This window comes from Heptranchias perlo, chromosome 14 (assembly GCF_035084215.1).
Source record: "Heptranchias perlo isolate sHepPer1 chromosome 14, sHepPer1.hap1, whole genome shotgun sequence".
Classification (NCBI taxonomy): domain Eukaryota; kingdom Metazoa; phylum Chordata; class Chondrichthyes; order Hexanchiformes; family Hexanchidae; genus Heptranchias; species Heptranchias perlo.
Window position 1 is genome coordinate 62,691,780 of NC_090338.1, and position 27,496 is coordinate 62,719,275.

Genomic DNA, 27,496 nt, shown 5'->3' on the forward strand with positions numbered 1-27,496 from the left:
TTCCTAACTGGGCTCTGACGACACCGCCTCCCCTCAGCACGTGCGGCCGCCCGAGTTTTCTAGAAGGAGCTCGAGCGGCATCGGCTGACCCGGAGATCACCGCCCGCACCGCCCGCCCGGATACCCGGACACCGACCCACACCGCCCGGACATTCCTACCAACCCGCCGCCGCCGCCGCCATGATCTACCTAGTGCGCTCCGCCTCTCAGCGCCTCGCCGCCGGCAGGGTAAGTAAGGAGAGAGCCGGGGATCGGGGCCGTCGGTTTGGGTTGGGGTGATGTAAAAGGAGCGGCCCGAGATGCGCTTCCGTGGGTCGGTGGTGGATGGGTTCTCACACCGGGCTTGTGGGGTGGTGTGGTGTGGGGTGGGAGTGAGTGTAAGTGTAGGCCCTGGATCCTGGGCCTCTCGCTGAGGTGCGGCCTGGCCCTTTCGCTTCGGGTGTGAGTGACCTTCATTGTGTGCCGCGGTGGGGTGGGGGCGGCTGTCAGAGGCCGCAGGGCTCGGGGGGCCGCTCGGTTCCTGACTCCCTCCTGCGGCGGCGGTAACCGGGGGCTCGGACAGGGGATCTGGTTACTTTAAATCCGGTAAACTCACCGTCAGCGCCGCGCACACTGACCCGGGAGGGGGATGAGCGAGGATTGGGTTCATTCTCTCTCTTGCCTGTTTTAAATGCCACGCAAACCGCCTTAACCCCCTCCGTGGCAGTGAAAGTGCTTCCTTCACATTTTAATTTCAAACCCAAGACCTCCTTCAGACTGGAAATGTGCTTCTACCTGCCCTATTTTGTTTTTTTTTGCCGGGGGTGGTGAGAGACTGCAGGGGAAAGTAAGATGTGATTGTTTCCTTCCTCCTCATTGAATTAATCAGAGTGAGTCAGCATGGATTTGAGACTAATCCATTGAATTTTTTGAGGAGGTCACCAGCAATTTGATAGGGGAGTGTCTGGATGGACTTCCAGAAGGCATGTGGAATTGCAGGCAACTTTGTGACATGGATTAGTGTTTAGGTTGGGAGGTAGGGGTAAAGGGCACGTTCTCTGATTTGTGGGATGTGACAAGTGGTGGTCCTCGGGGATCTATTCTGGTGCATCAGCTCTTCACCGTATTTGTCAATGACTTGGATGAAGGAGTAGAGAGATGGGAGCAAGAAAGACAGACTTGCAACTACATAGCGCCTTTCACGACCTCAGGACGCCCCAAAGTACTTTACAGCCGACGGAGTACTTTAGAAGTGTAGTCACTGTTGCAATGTAGGAAAGGTGGCAGCCAATTTGCATAAAGGTCACACAAACAGCAATGTGAGGTTCACTCGGTTAATCCCGGGGATGAGGGGGTGGACATATGAGGAGAGGTTGAGTAGATTGGGACTCTACTCATTGGAGTTCAGAAGATTGAGAGGCGATCTTATTGAAACATATAAGATTGTGGAGGGGCTTGATCGGGTGGATGCGGTAAGGATGTTCCCAAGGATGGGTGAAACTAGAACTAGGGGGCATAATCTTAGAATAAGGGGCTGCTCTTTCAAAACTGAGATGAGGAGAAACTTCTTCACTCAGAGGGTGGTAGGTCTGTGGAATTTGCTGCCCCAGGAAGCTGTGGAAGCTACATCATTAAATAAATTTAAAACAGAAATAGACAGTTTCCTAGAAGTAAAGGGAATTAGGGGTTACGGGGAGCGGGCAGGAAATTGGACATGAATTTAGATTTGAGGTTAGGATCAGATCAGCCATGATCTTATTGAATGACGGAGCAGGCTCGAGGGGCCGATTGGCCTACTCCTGCTCCTATTTCTTATGACCAGATAATCTTGTTTTTTAGCGATGTTGGTTGAGAGATAAATATTAGCCAGAACACCAGGGAGAACGTCCTTGCTCTTCGAATAGTGCCGTGGGATCTTGTACATCTAACTGAGGGGGCAGACGAGGCCTCAGTTTAATGTCTCTTCCAAAAGTCGACACTTTCGACAGTGCAGGACTCCCTCAGTACTCCACCTGATTGTCAGCGATCATGTGCTCAAGTGTCTGGGGTGGGACTTGAACCCACAACTGCCTGACTCAGGCAAGAGTGCTATCCACTGAGCCACGGAAGTTACAAAGGGGCATAGATAAAGTGGGTGGGCAAAACTGGCAAATGGAGTTCAGTGTGGGGAAGAAAATGTGAGGTCCTCCGCTTTAGATCCAAGAAAGACAAATCGGAGTATTTTCTAAATAGTGATAAACTAGGAACTGTGGAGCAGCAAAGACATTTGGATGTCTGGGTATCAAAACTAATTTAAAAGGCTGATGGAATGCTTTTATCTCCAGGGGGCTGAAATATAAAGGGGAGGAAGCTCTGTTCCTGTTGTACAGAGCCTTGGTCAGACACCATCTGGAGTATTGCATTTAGTTCTGGGCACCACACCGCAGGAAAGATATATTGGCTGTGCAGGGGGCACAGCACAGATTCACCAGGATACTGGGAATTAAAGGGTTAAATTATGAGCTTGCATAAACTTTGGCTTGTAGTCCCTTGACTATAGAAGATTGAGGGATGATTTAATTGAGGTGTTTAAAATGATAAAATAATTCGACAGAGAAACTATTTCCTTTGGTGGTAAGCACCTCTTCACACAAAAGATGAAAATTGCTCAGTGCTGGGCCAATGGAAATTTAAGACTGAGATCGCTAGATGTTAGGTAAGGGTATCAAGGGATATGGAACAAAGCTGGGGAGGTACAGATCAGCTATGATCCAATTGAACACGCTCGAAGGGCTCAGTGGCCTACTCCTTGTTCATATGTTCCCAAGTGGCATAATGGGGCAGAACTTGCCCCTAAAATAACGGAGGAGCTTTATAGCGAATTGAAGGAGCAAGTTCCTCCGTTTGCACATGTGCACTAAAACGTGGGAATCATGAGCTTGCTCCTATTGGCTCGCCAGTGAGTTGACAGCTTTGAATTGAAGGGACATCGCATGCTGCAATCATTGAAATCACTGGGACAAAAAGCAAACTTGCTCATCTGCCCAGTTGGAAAGCAACTAATTATGCCACCAAACAGGTATGCTCAAAAATACCAGGTCTAAACAAAGTTTTAAAAGCATGGTTACTCTTAATAACTGCCAAACAACTAAAAATTAAATTTTAAAAATGTGGTGTCTCATAACTAATTTTTATAGTTTTTGGTCATTAAAAAAAAATTTAATTTTTTTTTACTTTTCCCTTTTTATTTAAAAATTTTAATTTTTTATTTACAATGACTTCCAGAATACTAACTTAAAATGAATGAAGTCTGCTTGTGGGCGTGTCTTCTATTCTCACAGACTGTTCCATGTGCATCAACTTATGCTGCTCAGCGGCTGAGTGATAGCGCACAATTTTTTTAAAAGTTCAAAATCAAACAAGTTGACGCCACAGAGCCCGCAATAGGTACATTTATTAATTTAATTCACAGGGACTGCGGTGAGCGTTGCTGTGCCACTCTGTGCAAGTTCTGGCCCAATGTGTTGGTACGGTGTCCCTTTAAATAAATCCCAAACTAAAGTGAAAGTGAAATGAGTTTAAGCAATCCCATCTCGATCCTTATTGGCATGGTTTAAAAAAAATCCACTGTATTAGGCAATAATTGTTAATGAATTGAAAATCTCACTCAGGCAAAGGCTGATTATATTGAGGTGGATTTGAGTCTCAGGAACATGGTATCAAATTTGAAGATGACTTGAAACAGTCTTAATCAAAGTCACAAATGACACCCTCTGTTGCTGTGGTGCACCATCCTTCCTTGTCCTTCTTGACCTCTCAGTAGCCATTGATATGGTCGACCACACCATCCTCCTCAACACTTCTCCGTTGTCCAGCTGAGTAGTGCTTGGTTCCACTCTTGCCTGTCCAATCGTAGCCCGAGGAATTCCATAGAATCTTATAGCGCAGGAGGAGGTCATGTGCCAGTGTCAGCTCTTTGAATGAGTTGTCCAATTAGTCCTACTTCCCTGCTCTTTTTCCATAGCCTTGCAAATTTTCCCTTTTCAAATATATATCCAATTCCTTTTTGAACGTTACTAATGAATCTGCTTCCATCACCCTTTCAGGCAGTGCAATCCTGATCATAATATGCTGTGTAAAAATAATTGTCCTCATCTCCCCTCTGGTTCTTTTGCCAATTATCTTAAATCTGTGTCCTCTGGTTACTGACCTGCCACTAGAAACAGTTTCTTATCCGTTCTATCAATATTCCTCATCACATTAAACACCTGTTAAATCTCCCCTTGACCTTTACTGCTCTAAGAAGAACAATCCCAGCTTTGCTAGTCTCTCCACAAAACTGAAGTCCTTCATCCCTGGTATCATTCTGGTAACGTAACATAAGAAATAGGAGCAGGCGTGGGCCATACAGCCTCTCGAGCCTCCTCTGCCATTCAGGAAGATCATAACTGATCATCTACCTCAACTCCATTTTCCCGCCATGTCCTTTGATTCCCTTAGTGTCCAAAAATCTATTGATCTCAGCCTTGAATGTACTCAATGACTAAGCATCTACAGTCCCCTGGGGTAGAGAGTTCCAAAGATTCACAACCCCCTGAGTGAAGCAACTTTTCCTCATCTCGGTCCTAAATGGCCGACCCCTTATCTTGAGACCCCTGGTTCTAGACACTCCAGCCAGGGGAAACAGCCTCTCATCTATTCTATCACACCCTCTAAGAATTTTATACATTTCAATGAGATCACCTCTCATTCTTGTAAACTCCAGAGAATATAGGACTACCTTCTCATCCCAGGAATCAATCTAAACCTTCGTTGCAACCCCTCTAAGGCAAGTATATCCTTCCTTAGGTAAGGAGACCAAGACTGTACACAGTCCTCCAGGCGTGGTCTCATCAGAACCCTATATAATTGCAGCAAGACCACCTTACTCTTATACTCCAACCCCCTTGCAATAAAGGCTAATATACCATTTGCATAAAGACTAACATGTAAATCTCCCCAGCACCCTATCGAAGGATATAACATCCAGAATTGTACTTTTATTGTACTTTTATACAAAGCCAAAGATCCCATATGGTTTATCATCATGTCCTGCCACCGTCAAAGATTTATGTATGTGAACCCCAGGTGTCTATGTACCTGCACTTGGAAATTTTACCATTTAGTTTATATTGCATCTCCTCATATCTCCCAAAATACATTACTCCACACATCTCCAAAAATAGCTTCTGTTCCTGTCCTTGTACTGTTGCCTCTGGAATCCCTCAAGGATATAGCCTTGGCCCATCCTATTCCTCATTTACATGCTGCCCCTTGGCAACGTCATCTGAGGACGTGGCAGGTTCCACAAATCGATGTCGGCTTGCGTGTCCAACATCCAGTTCTGGATGATGCGCATTTTCCTCCACTTAAATATTGGGAAGATCAAAGCCATCGTCTTCACCCCCTAACGCCTCCACGGAAATCTATTTCAACTGGTTGGTGAATCAATAACTGGAAGACATAAAGTTAAGATCTTCAAAAAGCAAAGGAAGAGGCTAGACTTTTTTTTTTACTTTGCAGAGGATTATTAGGATTGGAATGCCCTACCAGGAACTGGTGGAAGCAGATTTTAAAAGGGAAGTGGATAAACATTTGGTAAAATAAAAATTTGAAAGAACAGGGAAATGGGATTGTGTGGATAGTTCTTTCAGCGAGCTGGCCCAGACGTGACCTGAGAGTGGTGTCTGTGTCCTGCATATCTGAACTGGAGTTTGAGATTTTTAAAATGCAAACACTTGCAATGCTTGCTTTGAGATGTCTCTACTTTATTCCTGCTCATTAATCATAAGTGCTATAATATATTTTAAAGAATTACAAAACAATTAGAGAAGGTGTTCCCTTAATTCTATGTTGGGGGATTAGGATATAAATAGTGACACTACATCTGTTTACAGTGTGCTTGGTGATGGGGCCTCGGTGGTGTGTAGTCAGCAGACCTGAGTTATACTGGTGGCTTCACGTTGTCTGGCAAAGTAGCATGTCCTTAATGGCCTCCAAGTGCTGGTTAAATTCCTGATTTTAGTTAGTCTAACCAAGCAATTGGGAGCTCTTATAGTTCATTTGCATTGATTGCAGTTACGGTGTAACTTGTGTGAAGCCAGGTTGGTGAGAGACTACCTTCTTGAGGTGGTCTCATACAGGTTGGCAGAATGCAACCTGGCCATCTTCTCTCGAATTATACTACACAGTTATCATTGGTGTGAAGCCAAAACTGCTTTGCATCAATGTAAACTGTAGAATAACTGTCCTATAAGTATTATCGGATCACTGTTGGGAGAGGTCTTGCACGATTCACTAGTTTCACTGTTGCACACTAACGGCAGCCATATCGGGGAGTGATATGGAGCGGTGCAATTTGTAGTTTAATTTACTACCCCTCAATATTGCAGAGGCTTAGTTAGTCTCTGCTATAAACAGAATGGTACAAATGATGGAAAAGTGTTAACACTAAGATATTTTATTTTCCAGGGTCGTTGGAATGGACTGAGCCAGGATGTACTTCGAGCATTGACAAGACGCGATTATGCGTGAGTTTTTGTTGAAGTAGTCAAAACTGTGAATAATCTTGTTACTGTCTACCAGTGACTAGTAGTGTTCTAATGAGCTTAATGGCATTGTAGCAATTCTAGTTTAATGTCTATATATAGTCTCAGTAATTTAAAACTGTTAGGTTAAAATTCAGACTGTGGTGGTGAATTATTGCTCCTCAGTTTACATAAGTGAGTGATTATGTGCAACAGGATTCTTGTGTTTCAGCCATTAATCTTCTTTGGTCAACAACTTGTAGCCTTGAATCATAGTCATCTGTATGTTGATGTCAAGAGGGTGATGTCCTTGATGTATTGGTGTTGTGGGTGATTTTGAAATTTTAATTGTTTGTGGGCCTGGAGGACTTCAAAAGGCTGCTTAAAATCCACTAGAGATTTGTAAAGCTTCTAAGCTTTAAAGAAGCTTTCAAGTTTTCAGACATGAGGCAGGGTGAAGGAAGGTGGTAGGGGGGGTCTCACCTTTTTTGTGTTTGTGGGTCTTGCCTGTTTCAGTAGTCTCTGTGTCCACATGGTCTTCCTTTATGTGTGTGTATATATAGGATGATCTAATTCTGTTTGTGAGGCTGTGAATTATTTTGTAATCCCATAAGGTTTTACTCCATGTAACCAGCTCCAAATGGCTGGACGTTTCTGCTATTTTTTTAATTCATTCTCTGGATGTGTACATTGCTGGCAAGATTGGCATTAAATGCCCATCCCTAATTGCCCTTAGAAGGTGATGGTGGACCATCTCCTTGAACCTCGGGCATTGTTTTTTTGAGTGGCTTGCTATGCCGTTCCAAAGGGCAGTTAAGAGTCAATCACATTGGTGTGCGACTAGAGTTACATATAGAATAGAATCATAGAAGTTTACAACGTGGAAACAGGCCCTTCGGCCCAACATGTCCATGTCGCCCAGTTTATACCACTAAGCTAGTCCCAATTGCCTGCACTTGGCCCATATCCCTCTACCCATCTTACCCATGTAACTGTCCAAATGCTTTTTAAAAGACAAAATTGTACCCGCCTCTACTACTGCCTCTGGCAGCTCGTTCCAGACACTCACCACCCTTTGAGTGAAAAAATTGCCCCTCTGGACCCTTTTGTATCTCTCCCCTCTCACCTTAAATCTATGCCCCCTCGTTTTGGACTCCCCTACCTTTGGGAAAAGATTTTGACTATCTACCTTATCTATGCCCCTCATTATTTTATAGACTTCTATAAGATCACCCCTTAACCTCCTACTCTCCAGGGAAAAAAGTCTGTCTATCCAACCTCTCCCTATAAGTCAAACCATCAAGTCCCGGTAGCATCCTAGTAAATCTTTTCTGCACTCTTTCTAGTTTAATAATATCCTTTCTATAATAGGGTGACCAGAACTGTACAAAGTACTCCAAGTGTGGCCTTACTAATGTCTTGTACAACTTCAACAAGACATCCCAACTCCTGTATTCAGTATTCTGACCAATGAAACCAAGCATGCTGAATGCCTTCTTCACCACCCTATCCACCTGTGACTCCACTTTCAAGGAGCTATGAACCTGTACTCCTCGATCTCTTTGTTCTATAACTCTCCCCAGCGCCCTACTATTAACGGAGTAGGTCCTGGCCCGATTCGATCTACCAAAATGCATCACCTCACATTTATCTAAATTAAACTCCATCTGCCGTTCATCGGCCCACTGGCCCAATTTATCAAGATCCCGTTGCAATCCTAGATAACCTTCTTCACTGTCCACAATGCCACCAATGTTGGTGTCATCTGCAAACTTACTAACCATGCCTCCTAAATTCTCATCCAAATCATTAATATAAATAACAAATAACAGCGGACCCAGCACCGATCCCTGAGGCACACCGCTGGTCACAGGCCTCCAGTTTGAAAATAGGCCAGACCAGATAAGAACAGTGGGTTTCCACAGGACATTAGTGTACCAGTGGGATTTTTACAGCAATCTGACCGCTTCATGGTCACTTTCACTGATACCAGCTTTTTATTTCCAGATTCTTTTAAAATGGAATTCAAATTCTCAAACTGCCATGATGGCCTCTGGATTACTAGTCCAGTAACATAACCACTACACTACCTGCTGCTGTGTATCTTAATTTGATACTACCCTCTGTGATGAAATAACTTGGGGAAGATGTTGGTGGAATGGAAGAAATTAGTTGAGCTTGTGGTCAGTTCTCAATCATAATTGGAATTGGTCTGCTTTTATTGGACATCAGTGCTAACTATTTTCAAGTATGGTTTAGATTGAATCTCCTATTTGGATGGAGGTTTATAACTGCTAAAGAATTTAAAATGCGCGTGCAAGTCAATATTTGCACTTTGTTTCTCAGGTCTGAAGCTATTAAGGGTGCTGTCATTGGAATTGATCTGGGCACAACCAATTCCTGCGTTGCTGTGATGGAAGGCAAACAAGCAAAGGTAGGTTGCTATAGCCATTCCAGGATTTTAGAAGGGAAGGTTTGAAGTAATGTGGTAATTGGAGACTGGAGGAGAGTAAGTTTGTTTTTGAGGCACATTTTGCTTACATCTTACAGACTTGAGGCCACAGGGCTAGCTATTGTATGAAGTGGTAGTGGTTGTTGGAGGCCAATCATCTCAGCCCCAGGACATTGCTGCAGGAGTTCCTCAGGGCAGTGTCCTAGGCCCAACCATCTTCAGCTGCTTCATCAATGACCTTCCCTCCAGCATAAGGTCAGAAATGGGGATGTTCGCTGATGACTGCACAGTGTTCAGTTCCATTCGCAACCTCTCAAATAATGAAGCAGTCCGAGCCCGCATGCAGCAAGAACTGGACAACATCCAGGCTTGGGCTCATAAGTGGCAAGTAACATTCGCGTCAGATAAGTGCCAGGCAATGACCATCTCCAACAAGAGAGAGTCTAACCACCTCCCCTTGACATTCAATGGCATTACCATCGCCGAATCCCCCACCATCAACATCCTGGGGGTCACCATTGACCAGAAACTTAACTGGACCAGCCATATCAATACTGTGGCTACGAGAGCAGGTCAGAGGCTGGGTATTCTGCGGCGAGTGACTCACCTCCTGACTCCCCAAAGCCTTTCCACCGTCTACAAGGCACAAGTCAGGAGTGTGATGGAATACTCTCCACTTGCTTGGATGAGTGCAGCTCCAACAACACTCAAGAAGCTCGACACCATCCAAGATAAAGCAGCCCGCTTGATTGGCACCCCATCCACCACCCTAAACATTCACTCCCTTCACCACTGGTGCACTGTGGCTACAGTGTGTACCATCCACAGGATGCACTGCAGCAACTCGCCAAGGCTTCTTTGACAGCACCTCCCAAACCCGCGACCTCTACCACCTAGAAGGACAAGAGCAGCAGGCACATGGGAACAACACCACCTGCACGTTCCCCTCCAAGTCACACACCATCCCGACTTGGAAATATATCGCCGTTCCTTCATCGTCGCTGGGTCAAAATCCTGGAACTCCCTTCCCAACAGCACTGTGGGATAACCTTCACCACACGGACTGCAGCGGTTCAAGAAGGCGGCTCACCACCACCTTCTCAAGGGCAATTAGGGATGGGCAATAAATGCTGGCCTCGCCAGCGACGCCCACATCCTGTGAACGAATAAAAAAAAAGTGAAGTGACGGGGGTGAAAGACTGGCCGCGAGCTAACTGGGATATGGCCGTTGAATGGAGAGGCATGGCGCTAATGAAGGAAATCAACTAAGCCGTTGGTATCTTTGCAGATGGAGGGCCAGAGAAGGGAGAGGTTGCATGGGTGCCAGTGAAGGAATTTGCATAGGAGGTCTGATGTGGGAGATATGTGGATGAATGAGTCGGAGTGGTCTGATAAGAAAATGTGTGAGGCGTGAAGAAAAAGAAACCAAGAAGGACACTAAAAGACACACAGAGGGCAATTAGGGATGGGCAATAAATGCCCGCCTTGCAGGCGACGCCCACATCCCGTGAACGAATTTTTAAAAAAAATGCAAAGGTGGAAGCTAAAATTACACAATGGTAGAGACTTATATAAGACATGTGTAGTGGGGGACTGCTGTTCAGCAAGGGCCCTTGAGTATACCTTTTAATTGAAGTGAAATTGGTGGGATTCATTTAATTTGAATTAATTAGTTAAAGGGTAAGTCATGTCAGGACAGCCCAGCCTCGTGTTATGCTCTTCCTGCTCTATGTGGGAAATCAGGGACCCTTCCGGTGTCCCTGACGACCATGTGTGCGGCAAATGTATCCAGCTGCAGCTACTTACAAACCGCATTGCGGCACTGGAGCTGCGGATGGATTCATTATGGAGCATTCGCGATGCTGAAAACGTCGTGGATAGCACGTTTAGTGAGATGGTCACACCGCAGGTAAAGGTTGTACAGGCAGGAAGTAAGTGGGTGACCTCCAGGCAGAGTAAGAGGAGCAGGCAGGCAGTGCAGGGGTCCTCTGTGGCCGTCCCCCTCTCAAACAAATATACCGCTTTGGATATTGTTGAGGGAGATGACTTATCAGGGGAAGGCAGCAGCAGCCAACTTCCTGGCACCAGGGGTAGCTCTGCTGCACAGGCTGGGAGGAAAAAGAGTGGAAGAGCTATAGTGGTAGGGGATTCTATCGTAAGGGGAACAGACAGGCGTTTCTGTGGCCGTAAACGTGACTCCAGGATGGTTTGTTGCCTCCCTGGTGCCAGGGTCATGGATGTCACTGAGCGGCTTCAGGGCATTCTCAAGGGGGAGGGTGAGCAGGCAGAGGTCGTGGTCCACATTGGGACCAACGACATAGGTAGGAAGGGAGATGAGGTCCTGCATCAAGAATTTAGGGAGCTAGGTCGCAGATTAAAGAGCAGGACCTCAAAGGTTGTAATCTCTGGATTACTCCCAGTGCCACGGGCTAGTGAGTATAGAAATAGGAGGATAGAACAGATGAATGCGTGGCTAAAGAGTTGGTGCAGGAGGGAGGGTTTCAGTTTCCTGGATCACTGGGACTGCTTCTGGGGAAGGTGGGACTTGTACAAGTCGGACGGGTTGCATCTGAACCAGAGTGGGACAAATATCCTTGCGGGGAGGTTTGCTAGCACTGTTGGGGGGGGTTTAAACTAACTTGGCAGGGGGATGGGATACAGAGTGGAGCTACAATAGGGGGTGATGTGCAGCCTAATATAGAGAAAAAAACAAGTCAGCTTGGAAGACAGGGCAAATATGTAAGAGCAAGGCTGGATGGCATCTATTTTAATGCAAGGAGTCTTGCAAATAAGGTGGATGAACTGAAGGTGTTGATAAACACATGGGAGTATGATGTTGTTGCTGTCACAGAGACATGGTTGAGGGAGGGGCAAGACTGGCAGCTCAATATTCCGGGGTACAGAATCTTCAGGCGAGACAGAGGGGGAGGTATAAGAGGAGGGGGGGTCGCAATATTAATTAAAGAATCAATTACTGCCATAAGGAGGGATGATATATTAGCAGGTTCCTCAAATGAGGCCATATGGGTGGAGCTTAAAAACAAAAAGGGGGCAAGCACTTTGATGGGAGTGTACTATAGACCCCCAAACAGTCAGGGGGAGATAGAGGAACAGACATGTAGGCAAATCTCAGAAAATTGTGCAAATAATAGGGTAATAATAGTGGGGGATTTCAACTTCCCCAATATTAACTGGGATACTCAGAGTGTAAAATGCTTAGAGGGTACAAAATTCTTAACGTGCATCCAGGAGAGCTTTTTGAGCCAGCATGTAGAAAGTCCTACAAGAGAGGGGGCGGTACTGGACCTAATTCTAGGGAATGTGGCCGGCCAAGTGGAAGAAGTGCTAGTAGGTGAGCACTTTGGTGACAGTGACCATAATTCGGTGAGATTTAAGGTGGTCATGGAAAAGGACAGGGAGGGGCCGGAAATAAAGGTTCTAAATTGGGGGAAGGCCGATTTTAATAGGATAAGGCAGGATCTGGCCAAAATGGACTGGGATCAGCTGCTTGTAGGAAAATCCGCATCGGAGCAATGGGAGTCTTTCAGAAGGGAGATTGAGACCATACAATGGCAACATGTTCCCGTAAAGGTCAAGGGTGGTTCCAAGAACTCCAGGGAACCTTGGATGTCAGGGGATATACGAGAATGGATTAGGAAAAAAAGGAGGGCTTTTGGCAGATACAAAAGGCTAAGGACGGAGGAAGCCCTAGAGGAGTACAAAAAGTGCAGGGGGATACTTAAAACGGAAATTAGGAGATCAAGGAGGGGCCATGAAAAAACACTGGCGAGCAAAATAAAGGAAAATCCTAAGATGTTTTATAAGTATATTAAGGGTAAGAGGATAACTAGGGAAAAAATAGGGCCCATTAGGGACAAAAATGGCAATCTGTGTGTGGAGCCGGAAGATGTAGGAGGGGTTCTAAATGAATTTTTTGCATCTGTTTTCACGATGGAGACGGTCGACGTAGACATAGAAATACGACAGGGGGACTGTGATATACTCGAACATATTAACATCGAGCGGGAGGAGGTATTGGCGGTTTTAGTAGGCCTAAAAATGGATAAATCCCCAGGCCCGGACGAAATGTATCCCAGGCTACTGTGTGAGGCAAAGGAGGAGATTGCGGGGGCTCTAACACATATATTCAGAACCTCTCTGGCCACGGGATGTGCCAGAGGACTGGAGAACCGCTAATGTAGTACCATTATTCAAGAAGGGGAGTAGGGAAAAACCGGGGAACGACAGGCCAGTGAGCCAAACATCAGTGGTAGGAAAATTATTGGAAAAAATTCTGAAGGACAAAATTAGTCTCCACTTGGAGAAGCAAGGATTAATCAGGGATAGTCAACATGGCTTTGTCAAGGGAAGATCATGTCTGACTAATTTGATTGAATTTTTTGAGGGGGTGACTAGGCGTGTGGATGAGGGTAACGCAGTGGATGTGGTATACATGGATTTCAGTAAGGCCTTCGATAAAGTCCCCCACAGGAGACTGGTCAAGAAGGTACGAGCCCATGGAATCCAGGGTGCCTTGGCACTTTGGATACAAAACTGGCTTAGTGGCAGAAGGCAGAGGGTGATGGTCGAAGGTTGTTTTTGTGACTGGAAGCCTGTGGCCAGTGGGGTACCACAGGGATCTGTGCTGGGGCCCTTGCTGTTTGTGGTCTACATTAACGACTTGGATATGAATGTAAAAGGTATGATCAGTAAGTTCGCTGATGATACAAAAATTGGTAGGGTGGTAAATAGCGAGGAGGATAGCCTCAGTCTGCAGGACGATATAGATGGGTTGGTCAGATGGGCGGAACAGTGGCAAATGGAATTTAACCCTGAAAAGTGCGAGGTGATGCACTTTGGAGGGACTAACAAGGCAAGGGAATACACAATGAATGGGAAGACCCTAGGCAAGACAGAGGGTCAGAGGGATCTTGGTGTGCAAGTTCACAGATCCCTGAAGGCGGCAGAACAGGTAGATAAGGTGGTAATGAAGGCATATGGGATACTTGCCTTTATTAGCCGAGGCATAGAATATAAGAGCAAGGAGGTTATGATGGAGCTGTATAAAACACTGGTTAGGCCACAGCTGGAGTACTGTGTGCAGTTCTGGTCGCCGCACTACAGGAAGGATGTGATCGCTTTGGAGAGGGTGCAGAGGAGATTCACCAGGATGTTACCAGGGCTGGAGCGCTTCAGCTATGAAGAGAGACTGGGAAGATTGGGTTTGTTTTCCTTGGAGCAGAGGAGGCTGAGGGGGGACATGATTGAGGTGTACAAAATTATATGGGGCATAGATAGGATGGATACGAAGGAGCTTTTTCCCTTCGTTGAGGGTTCTATAACAAGGGGGCATAGATTCAAGGTAAAAGGCGGGAGGTTTAGAGGGGATTTGAGAAAGAACTTTTTCACCCAGAGGGTGGTTGGAGTCTGGAACTCACTGCCTGAGAGGGTTGTGGAGGCAGGAACCCTCACAACGTTCAAGAAGCATTTGGATGAGCACTTGAAATGCCATAGCATACAAGGCTACGGACCAAATGCTGGAATATGGGATTAGATTGGACTGGGCTTGATGGCCGGCGCAGACACGATGGGCCGAAGGGCCTCTATCCGTGCTGTATGACTCTATGACATAGACATGGGTTTTGTTTTTCTCTGTGCAATTCCCTAGGAGATCAACTAGTGTTTAAAACATTTTTTGTTGTTGTATAAGGACCTCGGTCATCGGCATGTTTTGGTGAAGCCACATTTTTGGTTCTCTTGTGTTGATTGTATTTTAACAATGGTTGTGATGTGCAGTTGTTTGCAGGCTTAAGTTGTTTCACTCCAGAAGTTAAAGCATTGATTGAAAAACTTAATGCTCAGAGAAGTAATACTTAGTATTTGAGAGCTAGGCAAATAAGTCTTGTAAAGTGTGCACGAGACTGCCTGTACATGGATTGTCAGTTTGTAAATTGTAAGTGGTTCTTAATTGGAAAGAAATTTACCTTTTGTGCAACCCCTAGTATCTAGTGAGTATAGTAAACTTTTACCAGCATTGTTGGACTGGAGTGTGTCTGTTTGCTTATGATGGCTTGTTGGTATTTCTGTTTTTAAGATCTTGACCAGAGTTAGATGAAGTATTTATCACTGTATCACATGTAACAGTAAATTCTGGATGGTTACTGCTTACTGGTACTAGTCTTACTGTGCATTATCACTGTGTGTGAGGGTCTAGTCTGAGAAGGAAAATTTGTGTTGCGCCTCTGCAGTCGTCCTTACAAAACTCAAAATTCCTATGTGTGTTTTGCTTAGACAGTCTAGATAACTCTTGCTTTGTGTCCCAGGTACTTGAAAATTCAGAAGGCGCGAGAACAACTCCTTCTGTAGTTGCTTTTACAGCAGATGGTGAGCGTTTGGTTGGGATGCCAGCTAAAAGACAATCTGTAACCAACCCTAAGAACACTTTATATGCCACAAAGCGCTTGATTGGGCGGCGTTTTGAAGATTCTGAAGTACAGAAAGATATGTAAGTTTGATATTTAGTCAAAAATCTTTTGTTTTAAAGTTTCAAGATTAACATTTCACTTCTCCTATAATGGAAACTCATTTACCCTTTTAAAAAAACATTTTCACAGGGAAAATGTGCCATATAAAATTGTTCGTGCCTCTAACGGTGATGCTTGGGTGGAAGCTCATGGGAAGATGTACTCTCCAAGCCAAGTTGGAGCATTTGTCCTGATGAAGATGAAGGAAACAGCAGGTAGGAGTAACAATGGCAGAGGGCAGCTTTGAACCTGGTCGCCTCCAGGGTTAAGAGCCTGACCCATCCTAGGCCTTCAAGGTGTTTACAATTTCAAGTTAAAGGTTTTGAAGCTTTATAGTTAGGTCAACTTGGTTAAATTTTCACGTTTTAGTGTGATCGGTGGGTATGACTAGTCCACATTAACCACATGACCAACATTACCTTGTGGTTAGTAAGGACTAATCAGGAATCAATTTAATCATACATTCATGGTTACAATTTGTAAAGATGTAAAAATTTGTTTTGAGGTAAGGTTTGTACACTGCGGTATTGCCAAAGGAGATATGGGTGCAATTGTTTTACATCAAAGCATTCTGATATTAACTTTCTGTTTTATAGAAAGCTACTTGGGACAGTCTGCAAAGAATGCAGTTATTACAGTGCCCGCATATTTCAATGATTCCCAAAGACAGGTAAAAACTAGTTGTGCAAATTTTTATGAATTAATGGTGACTTCATTGTTTTTGACTTGGCGCATTTACAGTCCACAAGATTAGTGTCAGTAAGAAGCCAGAACAATTTTACACTTTCGCTAAGCTCGGTGTGTATTGGGTGTTGAGACCTGAACTGACTTCAGAGAAAAGTGGAATGAGACACTCTCCTCCAGGGAGCTTCACTCTGTTTCATTACAATGTGAATACATCTTTAATGTCATGTTTCAACTGTTACATGTCTTCAGTGCTTTCTGCAACAAATATCGAGAAGGCACTTAATCGTCAGAAGTTTTTACCCAAATGTGAAATGAGATCAAAATTGTGAAGTCACTGTGGCAACAATGAACCTGCTTGATGTCTCAGCGCTATGTAATTTTGCTTGAAATTGCTGGCAGCCACAGGTTGTGCAACATTTTCCAGATTTACACTATAGTGTTTCGTTACTTCCAACTGTGAAACAGCATCCAAAACAAAAACAGATGAGTTAATTTACACTTTAAATACTGTAATTGTCATATTGTTTCCATTTAGGCTACAAAAGATGCTGGACAGATCTCCGGGTTAAACGTTCTACGAGTCATTAATGAGCCCACAGCAGCTGCTCTAGCATATGGATTAGACAAGTCCGAAGACAAAGTGTATGTAAAGAGTAAAACTTCTAATTCATGAATAAGTTTGGTTTTTTTAGAAAAAAGACTGACACTTAACTATCCAGTGATATTTTGGTTCTCAATTCTATTTCTCTGCTGCCTTCACTTGTGCTGTCATTTTGCAACATGAGCTCTAGACTAAATACATTAGTTTCTTGCTCAACACCAGTCCTCATCACAAACTGTCAGAATGCATGTGTCAGGCAGTCGTATCCAAGCTGGTGAAGTTACAACTGTACAATCTACCATCAATAGAAGACGTTAGTTGGACATACCTGGGGCTAGGCTGAAATAGTGTGGTTTTTTTCCTTTGCTAGCCCTTTCAAAGTAGGGGTTCAGCTTGCAATGTTACACTGGTATAGTTGCTTTCTTGATTTCCTACAGTATAGTTTTGCTAGCATAAAGTGGGTAATAGAGCAAAAGCTCTAGATGGTTTAAATGCAGGCCAGTTCTAGTGCAGAGCATTTGTCTGTTGTACGTGTTAGTAGTACATGGGTTCACACGAGTGGTTTCTTAAACATTATAAAGAGGAAATTTCTGATGGTCTTTGTAAACTGATACTGCACATCTCCAGGGAGCGGATGTTCCCATTGACCAGAGCTGGTGCAGAGAGCTCATAAAGCAGGCAAAATATTGGACTATTTGTGGTTAGGCGAGGTGCTTTAACATCTGTGATCCTAACCAAAGCCCCATTTTCAAATGGTATAAATATTGACAGCTTTTTTTCGAACTGATGGATAGTGTTATCTTGAATTTTGGCTTATGGAATGATAAATTGCTGCCATGCTTTTACAGCAATAATACATTTGCTTTCAAGCTACTATGTTCTTCCTTAAGTAGTGTTGTGAGCACCCCTCCACATGTGGTTTTCACCTTTTTGAAAAAAAAGTCGAACATAGTGGATTTAATGTAAGTTTTTAAAAAATGCTAATGGAGGAAATAATGGAACTTAAGACAAACTCCAGGACCTGGTGGATTCCATGGCATTAAAAGAAATAGGTGAGGAAATTGTAGATGCATTAGTCATAATTTTCCAAAGCGCTCTAGATTTAGGAATTATACCTTTATTGGATTGGAAAATTCAAAATGTCACTCATTATTTAAGAAGGGTGAGAGAGAGAGAGAGAGTAAGAAGGGTGAGAGAGAGAGAAAGAAATCAGGTAACTACAGGCCTGTCAGTTTAACATCAGTTGTGGGGAAGAGAGTCAGTATGGATTTGTGATGGGTAGGTCAAGGTCTGACTAATCGAGTTGAATTTCTTGAGATCACAAGCATTATGGCCAGGGAAATTTCCTCATAATTATTAGTAAAATTGAGAGCAAATGGAATTGGAACCTTGTGAAATGGGTTGATGATTGGTTTGGAGGTAGGAGAGAGCAGGGAAAACCGGTACTTTCTCTGAATAGGATGTGACCAGCGGTGTTTCTCAGGGATCTGTAGAGGCCTTGGCTTTTCACCATATATATAATGATTTGGATGAAGGAATAGTGTGTTGTAAATCCAAGTTTGCAGATGACACTTAAGTTGGGAGACCCAGTAAATTGTGTGGATGGGAGGAAGAAGTTATAAAGGAACATAGACATAGCAAAACTATGGCAGGAAGAGTTAAACATGAGGAAGTGATTCACTTTGGATCGGAGAAAGACAAATCGGAATATTTTCTTTATGGTGAGAGTCTAACAGCTGTGGAGGAATAAAGGGGTTTAGGTGTACACAAATCACTACAAGCTAGTGCAAAGGTACAAAATAATCAAAAAGGCTAATGGGATGCTGGCTTTTATCTCAACAGGATTAGAATTCAAAAGTGAGGAAGTTATGTTTCCGTTGTACAGAGCCTTGGTCAGACTGCATCTGGAATACTGTGTTCAGTTTTAAACACCTAACCTCGGGAAAGATATAATAGCCTACAGTGCAGATTAACCAGAATGATAACTGGACTTAAAGGTTTCAGTTATGAGGACAGGTTGCATTCCCTTGAGTTTAGAAGGTTGAGGAGTGATCTGATTGAGATACTTAAAATGATTGAGGGATTCGATAGGCAGATACAGAGAAATTTTCCTCTGGTGCAGGAATCCAGAGCAAGAGGGCATAATAAAATTAGAGCTACACCATTTAGGAGTGAAATCAGGAAGCACTTTTCCTCAAGGGATAGTGGAAATCTGGGACTTGCTCCCCCCAAAAGTCCATGGATGCTGAGTCAATTAAAATTTTCAAGACTGAGATTGATAATTTTTTGTCAGATAAGGGTGTCGAGGGATATGGAGCAATGGTGGGTAAATGGCCTACTCCGGTTCCCATATTCCTAAAGATAAACCTACAAAGTGAGATTTTAATTTGTATTCAAAGAGCAGATCCCATAATACCTACATTTCCCATGTTAACTGTATCTTTTTGACTTTCACCTAAGTTGGAGTGGTGCTCCCAAAATTTGTGTTAAACTGCATACAGTAAAAACATAAATAACCGTATCTGCTGTAGAGATCATTCTGTTTCATTGAACTTGCTTGGTTTCTTTCTTGAACAGCATTGCTGTCTATGATCTGGGCGGTGGCACCTTTGATATCTCTGTGCTGGAGATTCAAAAAGGAGTATTTGAAGTAAAATCCACCAATGGGGATACCTTTTTGGGAGGTGAGGATTTTGACCAGGCCTTACTCAAACACATCATCAAGGAATTCAAGAGGGAGGTTAGTATTAGCAATGACTGGGTATTTTGAAATTTGGTGGGGGAATACATTTTAAATTGAGAGTTAGGTTTTCTTTGTGTAATCTGGATCAGTTCTTCATCGAGATATTGTCATATGCATTATAATTGTTTCAACAGTACCTTTCTCAGTCTGAGGCATGTGGCCTGACCATCCTGTATCTACAGGCGGTCTTATGTTCCGTTTCAATTTCTCGACAAATGTTCCAGGCATCTCCTACCCCTCCCCACAGCTCTTCCCCTTGTGCCTCCCTGCAAAAGAAAGTTTAATTACATAGCGTGGGGTATAGTTTATGATAGGAATATTAGTGTGATCTGGACAAAATCGGCTGAACTAGCACAATAGATTGCAGAATTTTAAACGTAAGTGAATTACACCCAAAACCACTTGTGTTTGATTTTCGTGACCTTTTACACTGGTTCAAGATTCAATTTGCCCGGATCAGGCTCCGTCCACAAAACTGGCCACACCCCTGGTCAAAATTGAGAGATTGCACTGGTTCATCAAGATGTTATGTTTGTGAATATGTAAATGAATTTCATGATTGCACCCAAAACGGAAACTCTACCCCTATATCCTTAGTGTTCCGGACTGGATCAGTTCATGGGTCTGTGGAAGTATCTGAAAACTAGTTTAGCAGACAGTACATCTAACATAGTTAAGCTTGTCACCCACTATATTGTATTCTTAAGAGTCTTATTTAATTTTTAGTCAGGTGTGGACCTCACCAAGGACAACATGGCACTACAGCGAGTGAGAGAAGCAGCAGAGAAAGCCAAGTGTGAGCTGTCTTCATCCCTTCAGGTCAGAATGTGTTTTCCAAACGGGTTACACTGCCTGCACACACTCCACTAGCAGAAGTAGGAGAACTGTAACTGTTTTTCATCTAGTTTCCCCTCACGGTTTTGCAAAGAACTGTAAAGGGTGGGTCACCCTTTGAAAGGTTGGTTCACAATGACAACAAAATGTTTAAGGCTTTGAAGTCTCCTCTTAAATAGTTTGACTCTTGAATCTGCAAATAGAATGAATGGGCAAGTTAATTTGACAATATATCTGGATTTTATACACACGTTGAACAGACTTAATGAGACATTTCGGCGATAATTATTCATTATATGATATATAAATTAATACTATATGATTGTGAGCCATTTTGTCTTTGTTAATGCGAAATGGTAATTGTGGGCAAATCATTTACAGAGGAGTAACTTTTATAGGTTTCATGTGTAGAGCGCAGAGTTAAATATCTCTCAGGTGGATGTTAGTGCCAAGTTGAATGTCCTTCTCCTGTGAGAGGATAAGCTAGCTCGGCAATGCCATTCGATATTTACATTTATATTTGGGGGTGATGCGAGGGCGGGGGTCCTACAATGGTTTTTCTGCTTTTTAATTAATTGTTCTCTGCACTTGGAGGGTAGATTCACTCCCCGCCCCCTTTACCGGGGCCTGAGTTGCAAGTCTAACCCCGAATGCTGGGATCAAAGTTTTTTTCGCTGTTCAGTATAAGATTTCTATGTAAAATAAGCTGTGGGCAATCTCAAACTAGTTCATAGGCACGGACACGCAGCACAAAACTGCTAATTTGCTGTTAATTGTCAATCTCGCATGGAGAGGTTACAGGATGATTGGTGTGATAAATGTAAAATGTCACCCAAATGGAAGAGGGAGTGTTCTTCTATGGTTTGGATTGAGACAGTAGAAAAATGCTGGTTGATAGTTCAGCGATAATATCTTCAGTTCCTGTATCCCATTTGTCTCCATTAATTTATCACTGTCACCTCCAATATATGATGTGGAGATGCCGGTGATGGACTGGGGTGGACAAATGTAAGGAATCTTACAACACCAGGTTATAGTCCAACAATTTTATTTTAAAATCACAAGCTTTCGGAGATTATCCCTTCCGAAAGCTTGTGATTTTAAAATAAAATTGTTGGACTATAACCTGACCTCCAATATACACACACTGTTCTCATTAGTTTGTTCCAATAGTGCCTTATAATCAGACATTTATCTTGATGTAATCATACACCTTAAAAAAAGAGGCCTGCTTTCTGACTTCCAGCCGGTATGTGATGTTTGCCCGTCGACTTGTCTATCTTATAGAGTAGCAGAAAATCTGTGTATGTCTTGTATTTTGGTGCTTAGTGTTTGTCCTGTATTTTAACAGACTGACGTTAACCTTCCTTACTTGACAATGGATGCTTCTGGACCAAAACATCTGAATATTAAAATTACTCGTGCTCAGTTTGAGAACATTGTTGGCGACCTCATTAAGAGGACCATTAATCCCTGCCAGAAAGCCATGCAGGATGCAGAGGTCAGCAAAAGTGACATTGGTGAGATTATCCTCGTGGGCGGAATGAGCAGAATGCCAAAGGTAAGTGACTTTTAAGATATCCAGGCCAGTTTAAGAGAGCCCTAAGACCATTGTGTGAGAAGGGGTTTAAACATTGCTGTCTGAAATGACACTGTTTTGTGATGTTATACATAAACAAATCATTCTGACCCAGAATTGTGGAGAGAATCTTGGATAACTGAACACAGCCTTTAACTCCCTAGTGGTTTTGTGGAAATGCAGTGTGGTACTGAGTGATACAGACAAGGTGGTTTGTTTCCCTGGCCTTTGCTGATATGAGTCAGTGTAGGGGGGGTCAGAACACTGCAGGTGGCCATGGCTTGGAAGAAAAACCTGGCACGGCTTCCTGCTGCTGTAGAACAATGTGTATGGACAGGATGGGGCTCTGTTATGGTGCATGTCAGTCAAATTGCCTGCTGACACTGGTTGCCTGAATCCACATGTGAAGAATGGCTATTTGGTTGAGGTACCTGAATGCTGCTAGACATTCATGGAACCATAATTCAGCAAAAGTCAATGTCTTCAGGTAAGGAGGGTAGAAAATTAGGATGAAAGCCAACTAAGCATAGAATGTCAGGCTATGTTTTGTTTTAAGTGATCTCCCTACTTACTACACTAGGGTCAGGATTGAGAATAGCTAGCTTAATTCATATGAACATTTTTATCACTACAGTAGATCACATTCTCATGCAAATTGGGCTAAAGAAAGAATTTTATTTTCGACAATGATTTTATCCTGTTCCATGCCTTGTTCCCTCTCTAGGTCCAGGCAACTGTTCAGGAGCTCTTTGGTCGTTCCCCCAGTAAGTCAGTGAACCCGGATGAAGCTGTCGCTATTGGTGCTGCTATCCAAGGTGGTGTGCTTGCTGGCGACGTCACAGATGTGCTTTTGCTTGATGTCACACCCTTGTCGCTAGGTATCGAGACCCTGGGTGGCGTTTTCACCAAACTCATCAACAGGAATACTACAATTCCAACAAAAAAAGGCCAGGTATGGAGCTGAGCAATTTTAACAGGGTGAGGCTGTGGAGTGGGTTTTCTCAGAAAATGGAGTTTAGCTGAAAATTTTACATTTACATTTGTCCCAGAGCACCACTTCAGGTTTGGGGACTCCATACATTATGGCTCCAGATCTTGAGAATTGCAAGGCTGTTTAAAAAAATACTCCCTCTGTAATATTGAGCAGCCACTCACACTGTACAGGTACCATGCAGGAAGATTATACAGGCTCATTTTCCTGTCATTAGGTCCATACCAGATTTACTCCCAACATGAACCATCTTTTTTCCGGAAAGCAGGTTTGTAATTCTACTGGGTATAAATGCTGGCTTTTGGTTATTGATCACAAACTGGTTTGGGTAGGGGATGTTCTTTTTACAGGAGCAGTTCCGTCTCCTGTTAGTAATCACTGTCAAAAGGTGGCAAAGTGTAGATCTGAGATCTTCAGTCTGACTTGACTGTCAGCGATGCTCATCAACATATGTAACAGAATATGTATATGGAGCAAAAGAAGCTGCAGTAACTGAGCACAGCTTCTCCTCAACCGACTAAACATGGAACTGTTTACCATTCAGCTGTAATTGTTCATGCAAAGGGGGAAAATTGAGTGTTTATAGTCATACCTGTATAATAATTGACAAGCTTATTACAGTATTTCAAGTTGATCATCCCATCAATTGTTGTCAATAATGAGTTTATGCTGAAGTTAGGATTCTTGATAGTTAAGCTAACATCATAATCTGATACCAAATAGTTTTTAAAACTGCCTTTTAAGATGTTGAAAATCTGAACACCAGTTTAAATTCACAGTTCATTTTATGTTGGCTGTTCATGTGATCGGCAGGTCTTTTCTACGGCTGCTGATGGACAGACGCAGGTTGAGATCAAAGTGTTCCAGGGAGAGCGTGATATGGCTGCAGACAACAAACTTCTAGGACAGTTCACGCTGGTGAGTTCTGTTGCTTAGACTGCAGAATAGTGTCTGAAATTGGGAAACCGACCTGCTTAACACCTCATGTCTGAGGACTCGGCAAATGAGGCTAAACAGTTTAAAATATCCATTGTTTTAACCATAAGATGTGGTTTAGCACTATTTTGTACAGTGTTTTGAAAATATTTGTTGAGGTTCCTCCTAACCGTGGGACAGATTTACAGCTGAATCTAGATATATTTTCATGAAAGAATTTGGTTGTGCTTGTTACAAAAATGCTGTAGAATTCTAGGGGCTCTGGTTGTAATTTCAGTATTACTAGAGGTCTGAATGCTTGTCTTAGAACTGTGAAGATCAGACATTCATTCTGTAACTTCCTACGTTGATATTTTTGTGCAGAACCGTGGAAAAAGTAAGCAGTTGAGTTCCTGTATGTCATTTGAATGTTCTTGTGCTGGCCAAACGAGGCAACAATGTTTTAGGGCCGTTACGTGGTATAATGACCCCATATTCGCTTACTTTAGAAATAAACACACTGAAGTTCTTGTGCTTTTTACTAGGTTGGAATGCCCCCAGCTCCCCGTGGAGTTCCACAAATTGAAGTTACATTTGATATTGATGCCAACGGTATTGTCCACGTTTCTGCGAGGGACAAGGGCACAGGCCGTGAGCAGCAGAGTGAGTACTGGCTAAAATTGTAGCTGATGAGAGCACAGGAGATGAGCAGCACCTGAGTTCCTACAGTGCTGTAAGCGTCATTTAATATTGATTGTTTTAAAAAAAAGGCTTTTACTTTAACAAAGGAGTGTAGATATGAATTCTATTATTCAGTTTTGTAGTGAGCAGTCTTGCCATGTACAGATTGTAAGGAAAGGGAGGGTGCTGTATGAATTGGGCTTATTGTGAGGGGTCAATGATACAATTTCATTGGACTACTTGGGTTTGAAACTGACTTGAACTATCCGGTAAATCATTAAGTGAGTGAATCTTAGGGGGGAAAACTAAGATTTACACTTGTAATAATACATTTGCTTTTTGAAAGTTGAAGGTTTGGAAATTGTTTTTCAATTCCAGTTGTCATCCAGTCTTCTGGTGGGCTGAGCAAGGACGACATTGAGAACATGATCAAAAATGCTGAGAAGTATGCTGAAGCAGACAGGCGAAGGAAGGTATGACAGCAATAGGATTAATGGGTTAATGTAAAGGATCTGAAGAGGATTATGTTCGATTTGAGGCCTATTTCTTGCTTAAAGCTACTTTAAAATAGGAATTAAATTTAACATACAGATCACTCTTCAATTTTATTTAAACTGAACGGGAGAATCTTGGCAACAGCTCCAAATGATTTAAACTTATAAAGGGGATTGTGTAGTCATTTTTACCTGTACGGTACTTTCAAAGTTATAGCTTAAATACTAGGGGCTAGATTGTAATGGATAAGTTTATTACATATAAATGCTTCTGAATATTTTTGAGAACTAATAAAGTGACCAGCACTTAAAACACTGCCCTGCTGTACCTTCCAACAAGTTAGTCGGAGGCAGGCTGGAGTAGCTGTTATATATAACAAACACATTTCAGAATTCTGCTGTATGTCCCCACAGGAAACCGTAGAAGCAGTAAACAATGCCGAAGGAATTATTCACGACACAGAGTCCAAAATGGAAGAGTTCAAGGATCAGCTTCCAAAAGAGGAGGTATGTGTCTGGAATCAAAGATTACTGCTGAGTGAATTAAATCTCAAAGCAAAAATCAGAACCAATGTTGAAAACTGTGGTACTTCGATATGAAAGTCATCAATTTCTTTTTGTTTGTTTAACCAGTGTGACAAATTGAGAGAGGAGATTACAAAAGTGAAGGATCTGTTGGCTCGAAAGGACTCCGAGACAGGCGAAACCATCAAAGCGGCAGCATCCAACCTACAGCAGGCCTCACTGAAGCTCTTTGAGATGGCATACAAGAAGGTAAAGTACTGATATTTTGAAGTTAGTATAGAGTTGAGGTTATGTTTAGCAAAAGAACAGCAGAAAGTTTACTACCCAACTGCAGTCTGGAATAATTCTTATAAAGGCAAAAGCAGATGCAATTTACAAGATATATAAGTAGCTGGTCAAGTTCCATCTTGATCTTAACTCTGAGCTGAACCTTAGGCGAATGCACACTGACCAATTGCTTTTGTTGACTTTCAGATGGCATCTGAACGGGAGAGTTCAGGCAGCACAGACAGCGGCGATAGTGGAGACAAGAAAGAGGAAAAGCAATAAAATGCTTCGTAGTAGTTGTTTTACTTTAATGAACTGGGAGGGAGACATAAGCTTGGGAGTGGCAGAGCCAGAAGTGAACTTTTTCCTGAGCGGATTTGCACGATATTCATTCTCGTACTGTGTTTTTGCAGTATCCTATACATAGTTTCTCTTTATAAAGTAGAAGTATCAGTGTTGAGTCTGCGTTTTAACAAATCTGTCAGGTTTGTTGTCATTCGTGTAACTTAATTCACCTTGTGTAATGGCTGGTATGTCTGAGGGCCAGACTTCGCGGTAGAAGAAATAAACTTTTGGTTTGCAGCCAAATTTGTTTGTAATTTCCAGTATGTGATAAGTTCCATTTTTATTTTGGGAGGAGCATTTGATTCTAATAGGGACATTGAAATACAGTAGTTCACTTAATTTGTCTGGTTTTGCCTTAATTCACACAAACATATTTGAAAAGAAAGTTTTAGAAAGAATACCCAGAGTTCTGGCCTTCCTCTGTGGAGTGAGAGTGTTCCTGTTCAAAGTTGAAGTTTTTGGTTACCGTAAGAGTTTTGTTTACAGTCCCAATTGCAAAATGTCTGGCAGCATGTATCCTACCATTGAATATAAAGCTAGAGTTAAAAAAATTGTCATTGTGACTGCTGTACAAAAGAAATAAAAAGGGCTGTGATTCTTGAAATATGAAATGAAAGCAAAGTGCTGCAAATATATACTTGGCATCTGAATGAGAAAAGATAAATTAATATCAGATAGAACACTTTATGGGAACTCTCACCACAGCTGAAGTTTTCCTTCTAAAACTAACCTAAATATATATATCCATTTCACATAGCTGGTGACTGGCCTAACATTGGGAAACTTCTAGCTCAGTACTTTTGTCATGTGTAACATGTTGATCGCCAGCACCATCTCCCACTACACAGGCAGCTCCTTCACTGTGTACATAAGTGGCTCCTGCCACAATGAGGCAGCATCCCCTTCTGTTTATTAATGGTAATCAGTTTAACTGAGAGGTGTTGGCTTTTTGGGAGACAAAAGCTCTCAATGGATACTTGGCTCTTGAGCTGAAGTTGAGCGAGCGGCATCAGACACCTAATTGTTGCACTGAAATGTTTGTAAAGATGCAGGCCCATTCAAATAGTTGTGCTTATGATCCTATCAGTAAGTTGCATATATTTAAGTTCTCGATTGATTCTGCAGTATGGTGATGATCTCAGATTTGACTTCATTTTTATTCTGATTTATATAAATTATGTTGAAGTCTGGAGGGGGGAGGCGTGCACTCCTCTGGCTGTCCTGCTGCCAGTTGATGGATTTTTGTGAAATTTAAACTAAATTTCCCACAGCAAATAGTATTGGTGATCTCAGCCTTGTGATTTCTTTTTAAATAAAAGCTAACGGTGAAATGA

At 42.8% G+C, this 27,496-nt stretch overlaps 1 protein-coding gene across 1 annotated transcript; it reads left to right on the forward strand.

The window, feature by feature from the left end:
- Positions 1–27,496, forward strand: hspa9 (heat shock protein 9). The gene is made up of 17 exons (XM_067996511.1): positions 1–228; positions 6,469–6,527; positions 8,871–8,958; positions 15,300–15,481; positions 15,591–15,715; positions 16,097–16,170; positions 16,723–16,829; positions 19,366–19,528; positions 20,258–20,350; positions 21,717–21,926; positions 22,669–22,896; positions 23,749–23,853; positions 24,396–24,513; positions 24,910–25,004; positions 25,440–25,532; positions 25,659–25,799; positions 26,025–27,496. Exons 1-17 carry the CDS (start codon positions 181–183, stop codon positions 26,097–26,099), a joined length of 2,004 nt encoding a protein of 667 aa, XP_067852612.1. The 5' UTR covers positions 1–180; the 3' UTR covers positions 26,100–27,496.

What these genes read in the sequence shown, in the direction of transcription:
- hspa9 (XM_067996511.1), top strand. Translation starts at nt 181, where the DNA reads ATGATCTACCTAGTGCGCTCCGCCTCTCAGCGCCTCGCCGCCGGCAGG. An exon ending in AGCGCCTCGCCGCCGGCAGG is followed by an intron (nt 229 to 6,468) that starts GTAAGTAAGGAG and finishes TTTATTTTCCAG; the next exon opens with GGTCGTTGGAATGGACTGAG. An exon ending in ATCAGCTTCCAAAAGAGGAG is followed by an intron (nt 25,533 to 25,658) that starts GTATGTGTCTGG and finishes TTGTTTAACCAG; the next exon opens with TGTGACAAATTGAGAGAGGA.